This window comes from Stegostoma tigrinum, chromosome 28, assembly GCF_030684315.1.
Source record: "Stegostoma tigrinum isolate sSteTig4 chromosome 28, sSteTig4.hap1, whole genome shotgun sequence".
NCBI classification, from domain to species: Eukaryota; Metazoa; Chordata; class Chondrichthyes; order Orectolobiformes; family Stegostomatidae; genus Stegostoma; species Stegostoma tigrinum.
Window position 1 is genome coordinate 21,943,051 of NC_081381.1, and position 17,732 is coordinate 21,960,782.

General features: G+C 42.6%; 1 protein-coding gene across 4 annotated transcripts in view; it reads right to left on the minus strand.

The window, feature by feature from the left end:
* LOC125466575 (multiple epidermal growth factor-like domains protein 6) overlaps window positions 1-17,732 on the minus strand; it is a 433,777-nt gene that overhangs the window by 68,548 nt on the left and 347,497 nt on the right. For all 4 annotated transcript variants that reach the window (XM_048561224.2, XM_059638102.1, XM_048561225.2 and 1 more), the window contains 4 exons: window positions 17,233-17,355; window positions 12,763-12,885; window positions 5,186-5,353; window positions 1,914-2,045 (listed from right to left, as the gene is read on the minus strand). In XM_048561224.2, the coding sequence (XP_048417181.1) occupies window positions 1,914-2,045; window positions 5,186-5,353; window positions 12,763-12,885; window positions 17,233-17,355 (546 nt within the window). The remainder of the gene's footprint in view (window positions 1-1,913; window positions 2,046-5,185; window positions 5,354-12,762; window positions 12,886-17,232; window positions 17,356-17,732) is intronic.

Consider the following 17,732-nt stretch of genomic DNA (forward strand, 5'->3'; position numbering starts at 1 on the left):
ATTTTCTAGCGATTGGCTGATCAGAAAGGAATATGTTGTTTGAATCAAAGAGTTCTGAGGAAGGGTCACTAGACCTGAAACATTAACTCTGAATTCTCTCCACCGATGCTGCCAGAATTGCAGAGCTTTGCCAGCAAATTTCTGCTTCTGTGACATATTTGTTTGGTTGTTTGTAATGGGCAGAATACAGCGTATGCTCAACCAGCAAACCCTTCCAAAACTCAAAACAAAACGTCAACTGTAAGATGTGATTCCATGGCTGGGAATTACTTGGTGAATAATTCAGAGTATGCTAATAGCTACACTAACAACCAATTTGAAGTAATCAGTCAAACCTGGTACACGGCTCATTTATTCTCACTAAAACTGATTTACATTTTAATGCAGGTCGCATTCCCTGAAAGCAAAATATACACGCTTATGCTTACACCATTTTGAATTTCTTGAGTTTGAGGGGCCCACAGTTTTCCATTTCTTTCAATGCCTTGTCTAATCAATTGGCCAACCAATCAGTAGCCTATTTTCCTGTCTCCAATGGCCTGATGCTATTCTTAGTTCTTATGTTTCTATTGAGTCCAATAAATATTGTAATAGGCAGAGTAGAATTGTATAGAACTTTCCAACCCAAGTACAGGCTATTTAGCTCATGTGGTCTATGCTAGTGTTCATGTGATTAAACGTCAGATGATCAGCCATATAATGATCAGATGTCACATGTTTAGAACGTCATATAGTACAAACTGTTGGGAATGCCTCAAGTCAGAGCTGCAAACTTCAATAAAATGCTACTGTGGTACAGCTGATATTGGTCTTATTGATAGAGATTGATTGCAACAATGGCACAACAGCTCCATTATCATCACATGCTGCCAAATTGGTGGGAGATGAACCAGATGGATCTTGGTCTCCTAATGCCTAATCATTCATATATTCCTACGAAGAGTTGCAGCTTGGTATTTCCAGTTGCGATTCACGTATGCCAGGGATACTTCTTTTGTTTCAAAGAAATAGCATCTACTGTGTAGTGAATTACTTCTGGAATTCTAATTGCTGGAAACGTGCCTGTTGGGAGTCTGTGGTGAAGTAAATTCTCCCAAACATGCAACATGTCTACATTAACTGTTTTAAACTCCTGGTGATCAATTTAACTTCTTCACAGTAAGGCAGGCATTACTTTTTTAAAATATATTTTAAAAGAATGAGCTTCCCGGATAGTACTGAGAATTTTCGCCTCACTGATTCAGTGCAATCTTAATAGGTGGGGTGGTGAGAGTTGGCTAATCATAGTTTTATACAAGAATTAGCCCATGAAGTTGACATGGGGATGACGATACTTGCCAGGAGTCCCCATTCTTAACTGTAATCCAGTGACATTTGCTGAAATTGTAGATGTCAGAAAGGAACAGCTTTGGCTTAGCTTGGGTTGCAAGGTGCTGCACTGTTGAATTCCCCACAAATACAAGGTTTCCACACAGGAAGGATACTGGAAGAAAGCTAAAACTCTAACTAGAGTTGGTATCTTCAAGAGAGTTCAGCAGTGAGGATGGTGGAGAATCACTTCTAGAATGCATTTATTTCCATTTCCTCTCATGGTTGGATCTCACTGTGCTTTGCAGTGTCAGGTCAAGGTCTCGACTGCTCCTACCAAAATGACCACCTACAAATCCAGAAGGTGGATGGAGTTTACCCTATGGAAAACCAGGCAAGAAACTCACTTCCAACAATTGTAGTGTCACTGCGAGCTGAGATTCCCAAGCACATTGAGGATAGTTTGAAGCTAAATTTGTCCTAAGGTTGTTTTTTTGATGGTGCCATGCAGCAGAATCATTTGTAGCTCCCACGTCTACAAACTAACAATGTCTGCACATTGCTCAAAAACGCACTTCAATACAAATACTTGAGAGTTTACTTACTCTGGTTACACAAGATTCCAGTCCAACCTTCTGGGCAAATACATCCATCACGTGCTTCGTTGCAGGTGCCACCATTCCTACAGTCCTCACACAACAAGCTGCAATCATGTCCAAAGCTCCCGTCCCAGCACACTGTGAACAATATCCAGATAGTTATACAAGCAGATCCAATATACAACTCCAGCTGGATATCATAATATTGTATTATCCGGCTAGACCCAGCACAGAATTCCATCAGGACACCGTGGAAGCCTGCCATATCCAAATTACTGATCACTCTAAAACAATTCCACGAACATCTGCCTACTCTACCTAAATCATTACCATCTTCCAACTCCTTCAGGATAACTTCAGAACTGTCTCCATTCTTACTCAATCATGGTGTGACCTTCTTCCTAACCCTGCAAATGAAATTCATCATAACGCATCTACCTACACTTCTCAACCCACTCTTTTGCCATCTCTCAAACACTCCAAAACCACTTCATTATTAGCCATGCTTTTTCTAACCACATTTTAATTCTGTCTCCATCTCCCTTCACAATCATTTCATTACTATGTCTCAGCTGACTCCCCAAACATCCTCTGTCCCTTTAGACCATCCCCAATGCATTTAAAGTTATTCAGAAGCCAAACTGGCTCCCTTTTCCCTTCCTAAAATTCTAAAGAATAACCCATGCGAAGTCTGAAAATTAGTTATTTCTTTGCTTCTAGTGATTAAGAGGAATATTTGAACAGTGACAAATAGTGGTTCTTCTGAGGAGTTCACAAATTCTGTTGCAGGTTCTTACATCCAAAATCCATTGCTGAATTCATATATTTTTTGGATGTATGTTAGTTTCATCAAATTATTTTGGAGGGTTTCTCGCCATGAGGCCTAGTGAGTTCACACGCCATTTCTTACCGAACCCACATCATTAACTATCTACCCCACACCTATGCTGCCCCTCTCGTGTGGTTCTAGCTCCGTCCAACCAGGTGTCATTCCCAGAATATTTCAACGCTTCCAGGATATCCTGGAATTGACCAGCATTCCCGGTGCTGTAGTAATTTCAAATGGCTGCTGTGCAACCAAACAAGTGCTTTTAGTCCAGAGTTGCTCTGCACAGTTGCTAGCATCTGTCCTGGACAAGGGAGATAATGAAAATCTGCCGACACAACAGAACATCCTCTTCTCCCAGGAATGACAGTGGAGGTCACCACATTATGGCAGGCCATCGTGGCCCAATGCTGTAACCCAGGCCAGTGCAGTCTCAGCTGTGATGTGGTGAGTTGCCCACCATTTGGCTCCTTATTGTTTAGCTGGAGTGGATCCTGATTCTGACCACTCAAAGGGACTGGTTTCACAGGCTACCCTTGATACACTGAACTGCAACTCCTCAACAAAGGCTGAATGTCCCTTGACTTGACTGAGGCCTGCTGATAAGCATGACGTGCTTCCTGGTTTTGTAACTACGCTAAACAGCATGGCAATACAGTAGCACAATGGAGCTGGTATCTCTGGCTGAGGGGGCCAAGCGCAAAAAGGCGAGGCAAGTAAATACAAGGCATGAATGCTGTGAGCATTCAAGCTGTATCAGTGTGAGTGAACTTAAGAATATTGAATAACTAGGAGCAGGAATGGACAACTCAGCCCCTTGTGCCTGCTCCATCTTTTGCCATAATCACAGCTGATCCCATGATGAGCATTATGACAGCAAGAGAACAGGCTGAAGATGCAGCCTGGTACAATTCATGACTGGCTCCATGTCCCTGAGCACTCAGTATCCTTGCTGCAGTATTACACAGATAGCACCCTGGGCACAGCATTGAAATGAACGTACATGTGCCGTATAAGGGTCCTTAAAGGCGGCACATGTCAATGATCATGGATTTGGGGTGCACGTGGCCAGTGCCATTGAGAGTTCCCTGAAATGTTGACGCCCAATGTCAAACATGGAGGGTTTTTGGGGCAAGGAGCAAGCTGAAGTGGACAGATACCCACTCTGACTTCCACATCGAGAATCTAGATATCTAGTCTTCTTCACGTGGAGGTGCTGGTGTTGGACTGAGGTGGACAGAAGTTGCACAACACCAGGTTACAAAGGAGCAGCGCTCCAAAAGCTTGTGATTTCAAATAAACCTGTTGGACAATAACCTGGTGTCATGTGACTTCTGACTTATTTGCTTTATGCATTTGGCAAGATAGGAAACTGCATATGGGGTGAGATGTGCAGTTAATAAGGTTGTTAACAAGAAATAATTCCCACTAATGGGTAACTTGCCACTGATGTGAGAATCTCGCCTCAATACTCAGCAGTTGCATAAACATTGCTACTCTCTGTGTTGAGATAGGTCTTGCTGGATTTCCTGTCAGATTCTGCTACAAACCTTGCCAATAGCCCACATTGTTAAAATTCTTAGAAGATTCTACCCCACATGTCAGATCAACAAATACACTCACAATACTCAGAAGCTCAGTCACAAACCTGGTATTGTGTTATATCCTATCCAATCAAAGCAGAAGCCCTGTACATTTATTACAAAGACATTAAGTATACACTGCAATATGTATTTGGGGACACAGTCATTAAGGCAGTTAATAGTTCACAAATTGCAGAAACACTACAAAAGATGAGCCAGATATGGAAGGTTTGAGTTAGAAAGAAAGGCTGAATAAGCTGGGACTTTTTCCACTGGAACGTAGGCGGTTGAGTGATGACCTGATAGAAGTTGATAAAATAATGAGAGGTGTAGATAGAGTTAATGATACTTGACTTTTCCCTAGGAGGGTGATTTCAAGACTGAAAAAACATGACGGGCAATTCTATTTTTAAAAAAACGGAGGGTGGATGTGGCTATAATTATAACTTTTACAGGATATTTGGACAAGTACATGAATAGGAAAGTTTGGAGGGATATGGGCCAGGAGCAGGCAAGTGGGACTAATTTAGTTTGGGATTATGTTTGGAATGAACTGGTTGCACCGAAAGGTCTGTTTCTGTGCAGTATGAGTCTTTGACTCTGTTACACATAATTTTGCAATCTTCAAAATATTAACATACATATGAGCTACTGAGCAGGTACTTAAATGTTTCCTTCAAGAATTATTGCATTAGTGAAAAGCACTGATACCCACCCCTTTCGAGAATGATTGCATTAGTAAAAAGCATTGATACCCACCCCTTTCAAGAATGATTGCATTAGTAAAAAGCATTGATACCCACCCCTTGCAAAACTCAGATTGTCAAGAGGAGTTTACATAGAATTCACAGCACTGACGATGGTCTCACCAAAGCTCTGTGAAAGGGTGAATTCTCCTCGTGCTTCCCCTTCCCCAGTTTCTTCATTCTCCTCATCAAATAACTCGGTAAATTCTTCTCCATGGTAGAAGCTCACCTCAGGAATGTGTCTTCCAAATCCAGGCTGGCCACTGAGTGCCTCCACTGGGTCATCCAGAGCTGAAAAAAAAATTCAAAATGTGCAAGACATTTCAGAGGCATCTTGTCAACTGCTCCTCCAATCCATCTTCAGAGAATCTCAACTCACTATTGTACATCTATTCCACAAGGAACTTTCAATAAAAGGCAAAAATTCTCATGGATCAAAGTATAAAACAACGTTAGATGATTTATGCAAACATTTTTTAATACTTCACACATAGAAGAGTGCCATAGCAATGAATCTAAATCCCAAAGTTAAAAAAAATCCGACACACTATTCCCATAACTGAATTACTTTCTGTGTCAAATGTAAAAATAGTTTTCTCTTGAATGTGTCACCACATTCTTTGGCACTGCTGTCTTCCAATTTTTAAAGCAATTTAATCTAAGCTGCCTGTTCATCTTGCTTCTGCTGAGTTTGAATGCAAGTCACCTCGTTCAGTCTACGATTATGTTAAATATATTACTATAGTCCTATTCCCTACAGTTACATTTTCACTTGAAAGACTATAAGGAGATGATTCCTCTCCTTGGAACAGATTTCTGGTGGAGCTTGACTCTTTCTGCACCAGCTCTGACCCTATAATTACGTTGGGGATCATTTCATCTGCTTCATCAAGAAGTTTAATCTGCAAAGTTAAGAAAGAGGACGGCCAGAAAATCTTGGGAAGGTCCTTAAAAGGTGTAGTAGCACCCTATAAATGATACAAGACCAGCGCTTTTAGTAGATGCATGCCTGTGAGCAACTAAACAGAAGGGAAGTCAGAATATTGAAAGACCATTAATTACGTGGTATATTGTGATCAAGGGTAACCACTTCATCCATCACATTTAACGTCTAGCAGTACACAAAGAGGTATTATTGAAAAAAAGAAGCATTCCTACTGACCCGGAGGGCTAGATTCTCCCAGCCCCATGGAGATGGAATTGGGAGGCCACTGGTTGTGTGGAAGCGGCCAGAAAAGTGGAGTTATGCTTGGAATCATTCAAAACACAAAGGAAGATGGTCGTGGTTGCTGGAGGTCAGTCATCTCAGGTCCAGGACATCTCTGAAAGAGTTCCTTGGGGTAGTGTCCTCGGCCCAATGATCTTCAGCTGCTTCATCAATGACCTTCCCTCCATCATGAGGTCAAAAGGGAAGATGTTTGCCGATGATGGCACAAAGTTTGGTATCATTTGCAACTCCTCGGATACTGAAGCAGTCCATGTTCAATTGTAGAACATCTTGGACAGTTTTCAGCTTTGGATTGACAAATACCTTTCATGCCACACAAGTGCCAGGCAATCATCATTTCCAGTAAGACAAATAATCTAACCATCAGTCATTGACATCCAACGGCATTGTCGTCACGGAATAACCCCCATCAACATCCTGGCACTTACCAAAACTGAACTAGCCATATAAACACAATGGCTATGGGAGCAGGTCAGGGGCTGCAAATGCTACAGCAAGTAATGTGCTTCCTGACTCCCCAAAGCCTGTCCATCATCAACAAGGCACAAGTCAGGAGTGTGATGGAATACTCCCCACTTGCCTGGATGAGTGCAGCTCCAACACTCAAAAAGTTTTACATCTTCCAGGTAACAGTAGGCCCCCTTGATTAGCACTTTCATAAACATTTACTCCGTCCGCAACTAACACTCAGGAGCAACAGTGTATACCATCTACAAGCTGCACTGCAGAAATTCACCAATGCTCTTTAGTAGGACCTTCTAATCCAGGAGAAATACTATCTCAAGGACAAGGGCAGCAGTTGTATGACAATACCACAACCTGCAAGTTCTCCTCCAAGCCATTCACCATCCTGACATGGAAATACATCACTGTTCGTTCAGTGTTGCTGAGGCAAAATCCTGCAATTCCTTCCCTAATGGCATTGTGAGTCAAACTAACCCAAATGTTCAGCAGCAGTTCAGGAAGGCAGCTCACCACCACTTTTTCCAAGCAGAGTTAGGAACGGGCAATAAAAACTAGACTAGCCAGTGATGCTTACATCCCATGAACAAATAAAGTAGAGGGGTGCTACATCAAGATAGCTTCTTGATGCATGTCTACTGTTGGACAACTTTAGCAGGATCATGCTGCCAATAGGATTGGGTGACAACTTTACCAAAGAATGCAGCCAATTAGGGTGTATAAAGCCTCTGTGAGGAGTGATTTGCATCATCACTAGAACTTTTACACCTACAGGGCTGCCCACATTGCAAGCAGAGATTAGCAGCTCATTGCAGGCAATGGCCCCCTGCAGCAATCCAGGACATATCTGAGCCAAAAGCCCCAGGACCCAATGAAAAGGGCACATGAATGTATGGCCACAATTCTGGCTGTGTGCAATCCTGCAGAAGGGTTTCCTAATATCCTTACCACTGTCTGGAGTCTTCAGTTCAGCTTTCCCACATTGATACACAAGAATGCTTTCATGTTGAGGTGTTCCTTTGTCCACGTACCTGTCTCAGCAGCACCCTCCTCTCCTAATGGCACTACTGAGACTACAGAACTGCCAGCCCCTCTGCTTGAGGTTATAATGTCTCAAGCTGCCTGCTGCCTTCGTCAGCCTGGTGGAGGCAGACAGCAGGACTTCATCTCTTGGAAATTTCAATCACTGAGCTCACTGCAAAGTCAGCAGGAATATACAGTCACGAGTGTTGATAAAACTTTAGTTCCACTAACTCTGACAGGCTGATTTGGTCCAAGAGTCAAGTAATTTGATCTAATCGCACCTAATTTTAAATAGGACTTCACTCTACACGAAAATGCCTCCAGTAATGTTTTATTAAATTCAGCTTCTGTCCCTTAAGAGTTTTGGCTGTTACTCAGTGTTAATCCCTGGCAAATGAAGTTTTATGCAGAGCACATGAATTGTGGTTATTTTTGGTCAACTGTATGTGTTGGAGGGTTCACAATGTATAAACAACCTCTCCAGAACGACAAACAGATTTTCAAACAATTTTCCACAAAATCCTCAGGAAGTATGTCATTATTATTATCAATTCCTGGTTAAACATGTACTCCCTTTCCATTGTCCTTAAAAGCATGCCTTAAATATCTGAATCATAATAGGCATCAGCTTCCTACAATCTTGGAGTTCTACAAAACATTTAATTGCATAAAAACTGCTGAGGGGCTGACAATAGAAGTAGCTGAACCAAGTATTATATCCGTGTATACTGCTTATTCGACAGCTTTTCTTTGGCAAGGATTTCACATGAAGTCGAGATGGGGCGCTTTAGTCAAACAAATAACCTTTGATTTCATTAATATTAGACAGGTTCCAAAAGGACAGAACAGAGAGTAAAAAGTGGAACAGGCAAAGCTGTACTGGCGACAGCCTTGTTCTCTGCAGTCAAGAGCTCTGGCCAAAAATAACTAAAGTCGAGAGAGAGGTTAAAAAAAAAGAAAGAAATACCCAATACAACAGAGGTACAGGGCTAAAAGTAGTGAGGACAGGGAGGTTAATAGAACTATTGATAATAAGGAAGAGAAACCTTACATGGGGAATACATATCGAAATAATATGTTGTATTCTTGATTCATAAAAGTTACATGGAGGAAGAGATTGCTTAGCAAACACATTTGTTTGAAATGTGAGCTCCCCTCACCAATATCGCACATTGAGAGGGTAAGAGAGCTACACTTGGAGGTGATGGTGCAGAAGAATGAACTTGCATTTCAATAACATTGTTCTTATCCCTAAAGTATCTCAAAGTGCCAAGGGATTACTTTTCAAAATATAGTTACTGTTGCTATGACAGAGAGTGCAGTGGTCAACTTGCACACTGCAAGATCGCACAACTGCTCCACAGGAATACCCAGAGAATAGGTTTTGGCTGAGGGAAAGCATTGGCATAAACATGGAAACATCTCTGTCCTTCTTTAAATATCACCACAGAATCTTTTATTTCTACCCAAGAGGGCAGACAGGACCAAAGTTTAATGTCTCATCCAAAAAACTGAACTTCCAACAGTGCAGCCTTCCCTCAGTCCTGCCATGGGAGTATCAGCATGGTGCACGCACTCTCTAAAGCAAAGTCTGAATCCATAACCCAGGTTTGAGAGTAACCATCACTGAGCCAAGCCATTGCTGAGGTTAGTATGGTTACAATCATAAATGAAGTACTTCCTCAGTTTACTAGCGCAAACCAACACTGTTCAAAACAAAATGCATTGGCAAATTCAATTTAGGTAACATCCCTGATTCCCTGACTAGAGTTTATTAAGCCATCTGCATAGGATTAAGATAATCCTGTTGTTAGTCTTACTAAGCTGGGTTTCCTCAGCACAACTGTAATATTTTGGTTTCAAATAATTCACAAACTCAATTCTTCACAACTCCATCTACATACATCCTCAATGCTGCCCTGTCAGGTTAGCTAGCTATCCTGGTGTGTATGGTTCAGTTACTCAACATGTAACCTTGAGACATTAGCAAAGCCAATAGTCCAAACACAGCAAGGATTTTCCTGATCTCCAACAATAAAGTTCAGCAAAAGAAACCTCCCAGGAAAGATGATAACACTGGTTTATGCTGTTTGTTTTTCCACTTTTTATATAAATTTTGGGATCTCATTGGCTAGGACAGCATTTGACAGATGTAGGTGTACAAGATGCTAAGGAGACTTGTTGAGTTGTTGCAGTACATTTTGTAGATGATACATGCTGCTGCTACTTGGATTGCTGATGGAGGAAGTGAATACTGTAGGTGCTACATGGGGCACCAAACAAGTGGGCTGCTTTGTGTCAAGCTTCTTGAGTTTTTTTGAACTGCTGATTCAGGCAAGTGGACAGAGTTTAACCATGCCCCGACTTGCGACTTGTCATTGATGGAAAAGTTTTGAGGAGTCAGGAGGCGAGTTATCTGCCACAGAATTCACAGCCTCTTAATCTGCTGTAGCAGCCACAGTATTTACATAGCTGGTCCAATTCAATTTTTGCTAAGTTGTAACCTGCAGGATGTTGGTAATGTTGGATTCAGTGATGGTAAAACCATTGGCTGTCATGGCAGTATTTGAATTCTCTTTTATTGGAGATGGTCATTTCTTGGCGTTTGTGTGTCATGAATGCTACTTATCAAACTCAAGCCTGAACGTTGTCCAGGCCTTGCTGCATTTGGACACAGGCTGTTTCAGCATTTGATGAGCCACAAATGGTAATGAACATTGTGCACAGAACAAACATTCCCAACTCAGACCTTATGATGAAGCAGCTGCAGATATTTGGGTCCTTGGACACAACCCTGAAGAATTCCTGCAGTGATATCTTGTGGTTAGGATGGCTGGCCTTGAACAGCTGCAAACATTGTCCTTTTGTTAGAAGTTCCTTTAATAGTGGAGGGCTCTCCCCCAATTCCCATTGACTTCAGGTCTACTATGGATCTTTGATGCAACACTCAGTCAAAATTTGCCTTAATGTCAAGAGTTAATGCCCTCCCTTCCCCTCTTGAGTTCAACTGTTTTGTCCATGTTTAGACCAAGGTTGTAATGAGGTCAAGAGCGGAACCTAGCAAAACCAGAGTAAGCATCAGTGAGCAGGTTATTGCCGAACAAATGCCGCTTGATAGCACTGTCAACAAGACTTTCCATTGCTTTGCTGATGATTGAGAGTAGGATCCCAATGTCACTCAATGGGAGTCCCATGCCCACACTTGCTGGCAGTAAGATAGGTGACAGAAGATGCTTTCCGGGGCACTGCTTCCTCCCAGTTAGCTGCCTCCATATGGACAAACCTGCAGGACAAACCACAGACTGCTAGCTATGGGCCACAGTAACTCCACTGGCAGAACTGGGCATTGCTGAAGCACACTGGTAATCGCAAAGGCAGATGAAGATGTAAATGAAAAGTTATGAAGGCCAAAACTATTTGGCCCTTTGCAGGAGATAAACTCCTTTGGAAGGATTGTTTGGGTCATGGGTGTGGCCTTTCTGGCCTGGGCTCCTGAAAGTAGGGGGTGAAGCTTCTGGCTTTTAAAGTACTCCAACCCCAGGGGGTCTGCCACAGTTGAGCTAGCAGCTTCTGAGCATGAAAGGGATACCACCTCCTTGTATCAAAATGCTGGTGAGGCCACAAAATTGCCCCTTAGCTGACTTTTTCCAGCCTCAGTCTCTTCAATGTCCCTCCAAACCAGCCATATTGAGACCAGAAAATTCAGCCTACTACACTCCTCATGTGGCTCAGAACTTTAAGGGGAGGCGATAGTCCGAGTTCTGATGAAGGATCACTGGACCCGCAATGTCAGCTTTGATTTCTCTCTATAGATGCTGCCAGGCCTGCTGAGCTTTTCCAGCAATTTCTGTTTTTGTTTCTGATTTCCTACACCCAAAGCTCATTCAGGCTTTATTTGGCCTAGTCAAATTATTATCAGATTATTAATCCAGACACTCAGCTAATGCTCTGGAGTCCTGGGTTCAAATCTCACCACGGTGCGGAGTAGGATCTAAATTCAATAAAAAATGACTGAAAATACGAATCTACCGATGATCATGAAACCGTTGACAAATATTGGGAAAGACCAATCCGACTGGCTTAAGTCCTTCAGGGAAGGAAATCTGCTATTCTCACCTGGTCTGGCCTACATGTGATTCCAGACCCAGAGCAATGTAGTTGACTTTAAACTGCCCTCTGAGGTGGTCTAGCAAGCAACTCAGTTCAAGGACAGCTAGGGCTAGGCAATAAATACCTGCCAGCTAGCAACGCCCATGTTGCATGAGTGAATAAAAATAAAAGTGTCAAAAAGTTGTCTCAAAATACTTCTGTAAAACGTCCATGAAATATTTGATTAGGTTCATAGCAACAAATCATTTCACATTGTTAAAAACTATAGTTTAACACCTGCTTGGGATCTTCACATGGCCAGATTGGCAGGGGGGGAGGTATTTAAGTTGTTGTTCCCACACAAATGTTCCTGTCACTGAGGCAAAAGCCCCAGCACACGATCGCCGCCAAGTGGTCTTAGCCAAAATGCCAAGAACGATACTTGGTCTCAGCCATGGCCAGATTGGGCTTGGACTGAAGTTATTGACACATCGAATAATCAGCATATCACATCTGCTTTTTTGACTAAGTCCAACAAACCACCTAAACACCTCAAGGTGGCCAGAGATAATTGGAACTGCAGATGCTGGAGAATCCAAGATAACAAAGTGTGGAGCTGGATGAACACAGCAGGCCAAGCAGCATCTTAGGAGCACAAAAGCTGACGTTTTGGGCCTACACCCTTCATCAGAAAAAAGCAGATTTTTTTCTGAGGAAGGGTCTAGGCCCGAAACGTCAGCTTTTGTGCTCCTAAGATGCTGCTTGGCCTGCTGTGTTCATCCAGCCCCACAATTTGTTATCACCTCAAGGTGGCCTCTGCTTTACAGACTGGGATATCAGCAATTCTGCAAGTGTGAAGTCATGTCGATGTAAGCATCAATGCATGACAGAAACATACGTGCACAGCTCTTGCGATCCTCCTCCAGCTTGTATCCAATGTTGCAGAAACACTGGAAAGAGCCAGCTGTGTTCTGGCAGGTGTGCTCACAAATGTCATTCTCTCCGGCGCATTCATCAACATCTGGAAATAAAATGCAAAAAGATGTTGGATTAGACATCAGTAAAGTTTCCATTCATCACGCCAGCAATTTCAAAGCTATTGTCGCTGAGATAAGAAAGAATTAGCTGTAATGAGAATAAGTAGTGATGCACTCAGTCATGGCAAAACCGAATTAATTATATCAAATGTTCATGTCGGTATTTCCTGGTTCCTAAAATCTCCAGACTTTCAAAATCTAAATTTTACTTCATTGATCACCAATTCTTGATTTAAACATAGAAACATGAAAAATAGCAAAAATCATGTCAGATCTTCCAACTCAGTCCTCTGTTGCCGCTTTCTCCCCATACCCTTCGATCCCTTTAGCCCTAAGAACTATTCACCTTGTTATCAATCCCACACACTGCCATTTTATTGACATTCCACACAGTGGATCATGGCTCAGTGGAACTTCACTTAGAATGAATCCACTGCCAAGGAGCAAAAACTGCACTCAACAACAAAAACCAAACAGACTTCAGATGCTGGAAATCCAGAAAAATCACCAGAAGCTTCTTATCGCCGTCCACAAAATGACCTTGAGCTTCAGTTGCCTGTCACTTCAACACACCACTGTTTTTCCAGGCCAACATCTCTGTCTCAGGCCTGCTGCAGTGCTCCAACAAAGCTCAGTGCAAGCTGGAAGAATAACATCTTATTTTCCACTTGGGAACACTGCAGCCTTCAGGACTCAACATCAAGTTCAATCATTTTGGAGCCCAAGCACCTTCTCCCATGTCCTTAACCCAGTGCCAACACACCATGCCTTGCCATAATGTGGGCTGCTACCAAACAGACAACCTCTTGTCAGCTGCTTAGTAATCCCATTTGCAGCTATTGATTCTTCCAGGCTGATCTTGACCCATTTCTTTGTCTGCCCAGCTGTTGTTCTCTCTCTCCACCCACCCCCGCCCACCTCTGGCCACCCCACACCTTGGCCCAGGATTCATCCCCATCTATCATTTACACCTCATTCCCTCCCCACTCTTGCTTATATACAGACCTTTTCCTATCTCCAAATTAATTCAGAAGGGTCACTGGACCCCAAATGTTAACTCTGCTTTGTCTCCACAAATGCAGCCAGACCTGCTTAGTTTTCCCAGCAATTTCTGTTGATTTAAAAAACTGCACTCATACAGGTGGGACACAGGGTAGCTTCCCTACTTATGAAGTAGTTCCCTTGTCACTTGTGCAATATACTATGCTCGTCCATGAATATTGGTAAAGAATCCCATGTGATTAAGTTGGCTGCTTTTTCTCCCATTGCAAAGCTGATGGATAGGACTGAAAGACCTTTCAGGTCCATTAAAGACCGGGGAACAAGATCTAATGAGATCTGAATACCTACAAAATGAACTGGAAATACTCAACAGATCCGGCAACACTGAGGAGAGAAGAAACAGCGTAAAGATTTCAGATCAATGTACAGTTTTTAAAGTAAGTCACTGACATGAAATTGGGCTGAAGTTTCATCCTTGGAAATGAACAGCAGGAATTTGGAAAATTCCAAGCTTCATGCACCCACCTCGCAAAGCACTGCTACAGAGGTGCAATCTTCATTGCTGAGGGGTGCTTTTTGTTTCCATTTGCGGGATAACGGCGTCACTGGACCAGCATTCTTTGCCCAGAGGGCAGTCGAGAGTCAACCTCATTGCTGTGGGTCTGGAGACACATGTAGGCCAGACCAGGCAAGGGTGACAAATTTCCTTCCTTAAAGGACATTAGTGAGCCAGGTGGGTTTTTCCAACAATTGAAAATGGATTCACGGTCATCATTAAATTCCTAATTCCAGATGTTTTTTTTTATTTTTATTGAATTCAAATTCCACCATCTTCCATGGCAGGATTCGAACTCAGGTCTCCAGAACATTACCTGGGTCTCTGGATTCACAGTCCAGCGATAATACCATTAGGCCATCACCTTCCCAGGAGGCATGTAGAGTTGGGCCAGGTGACCCTGGAAACTATTCAGATGCAACCACAGGGACTACCAGCTGCAGGAGTTTGCTTCCTTTATAACCTGCCTTACTGCAGTGGCACTTCACCCTCATGTGAAATACGAAACAGAAAGGCCCTGCAACCCCCACTAGCCACACCCTTCACACTGAGGCACTATCAATGCCAGCTCATGGTTCCAAATGTCTTCCATGACTTTTCATGCACCCATGCCAAGGAATGCATACTCAAACAAGCCCCATGGCTTCTCATAACAAGGTATGAATCTTCCTTGCCCCTTCACCCACTATACACTGCACTGAAGCAATAAACCCAATTCAACAGGTGGCTGTTTTAAAAAAAAGTTATAAAAAATTGATTTATTCAACTTAACTTCCAGTAAAGAAAGGTTGAGAAATAGAAATCAAAAAGCCAGAACTGTCAATCAAGCAGTGGTTCAGGAGTTTCAGTTCTCCATTGGCCAAGCCTCTTCATGTAGTCTAACAGCCCAGACATCCATCAGATTTTTGAAACAGCTGCACCTTAGCTTGCTTGACAGTTTTTGCCAGGTGACCTTTAGCAATTTCACAATGTTTCTTTATAAAAGGTTACGTGGTTTTGAACAAAGTCAAAAGGTCTGAATGGATCGCTTTTTTAAAAAGCTTTTCTTTTGTGGATACAGCTGCTATTATAGGGTTCGCTGCTTCTATACAGTATAACGTAGGTTATTGAGCATGGAAGTGTTGTAACTTGGTATTGGGGCAGGGGGTGATAAATGAAAGGACTTGTCTGGCAGGATGTGCTTTGGCATACGGCCATAAGGACTGTGGGGTTAAAAGGAGGGGCAAACTTGGACAGGGGGACATGACAGTCTAGGGATGAGGGGAGGAGGGGCATACCTTGGCAAAAGGCATAAGGAGCCTGTTGAATGGGTGGGAGGAGCTGCTGTGTGGACATACCATAAATTAGCAGGGAGGCACAAGGAGGATTTCTTTTTAAACAAACTTTTCAGAAAAGGTTCCCTCTGCAGTCTGTGATTATGTAGCGTCATATAAAGCCAAAGCAAATTATGGTCAATAGACCACTTTTGAATTTTAGTCAGAGTTGTTACTGTTCACAGTGGCTACTTATGGAATCCTTGCTAAGAGTTTGTGCATAAAGTGCAAGAAAAAAGAAAATGAATGATCAAATTGGCAGTGCTGGTTGAAACAGAAACATTGCTGAGGATATTCAGAGACTTTCCCGCTCTTCTTCAAGGAGGACAATGGAAATTTTCAATGTTTACCTGAGCCAAGTCAGGACAGTGTTTAATACTCATCTGAAAAGTGGCAAATGCAATAATGTGGAACACCATCCTCTACTGCATTGATCAACATATATTGTGTGGAGATCGAAACCCCAACCTCCCTAGTCCCAAAGACTACAGTCAGCTGAGCCAAGCTAATAATTTTCTCTCAGGGGTCTTTTGTAGCTAATACACCACTGACAGCTCTTGCAAATTCTAGCATTAAATGCAGAAAAGCATCAGTCAATTTAGGTCCAAAATAAATCATTGAATGTTCGTGCAGACCATTAAGGCACAAGGATGTGGATGACGAACTCAGAAAGAATAAGTTTGAGCTGGCATTAGTATAATGTGCATTGACCTCGTGAAGACACAACAAGATAGAGATGGTAAGATGAAACACTTGGAGATTACACAGAGTGCGGAATCACTGAGGTGCTCACAATAGATCTGAATGAGTTCAAAAAGTTAAAGGAGGCTTTGGGTTCACAGAATAGCGACATGAACTACCATGATCGTCTGAAGTTTTCATCAAGTTTGAAGGAATATCCCAGGGTTCATTCTTAAATTGCCTTAACTTTTTTTCATTGATTCTTTTAACTCTCTTCCAGAGAACGTTTTGGATATTGTCAGTGGAGAGGCGTAAGTGACTCAGGTCTGCTGCACCATGTAAGGAATGGGTCAGACTTCATGTACAAACAGGACATGTCTTCTCCATTCCCACATGGTGAGCAAAACAAAGGAGAAAAAGTAAATGCATAGCAACACTAGTTTTAATGGAAAAGAGTGACAGTGAGAAAGACTGGAGAATAAAGCTATGAATAATAATGTTTTTCTTTTGTAAACAATAAAGTTTGGAGCTGGAGAGACACAGCAAGAAATGGTTTCTGAAGAAGGGTCCTGACCCGAAACGTCAGCTTTCCTGCTCCTCTGATGCTGCCTGGCCTGTGTTCGTCCAACTCCACACTTTATTATCTCTGACTCCAGCGTCTGCAGTTCTCGCTATCTCAGTTTTCCTTGTTGCACTCGGCCACAAAAACTGTCTTCTCTAATGGATGGTAAGTTGGAATCCAGTCACTTTATTTACAGAAGCAAGATGACAATTCTCACCATCACATGTACAGCCATCCAGACTGAGCCGATAGCCTGCATGACAACCACACTCGTATCCACCAGGTGTATTGAAGCAATCCTGTTCACAGCAGCCAGTACCAACGTCACACTCGTCCACATCTGCATGAGAACAAGACAAAGTCCAATCAGCTCCAGCTTGTTAATCAGATCACTCCACATTTGACACTGCTGGTCATTAGTTAGTTGACAGCCAGAACCTAGGCTTTAAATGCAATTCATGGCAAACCTACCCAGCGTGTTTCCAGCCTGAATAATTTATTCAGAGTTCCTTGAACTTATGTTTACTGATGCCCGTTGCATTGGATTCACACTCAGCAGCTCATTCATTCATCAAACCATAGTCCCAAAGCCCTCCCTTCCCACATCAGGCATGATACAGCTAGCAACCAACGCTTAGCATATTCCAAAGCTTGGAGAAGGGTCCAGACCCGAAATGTCAGCCTTCCTGCTCCTCTGATGCTGCTTGGTCTGCTGTG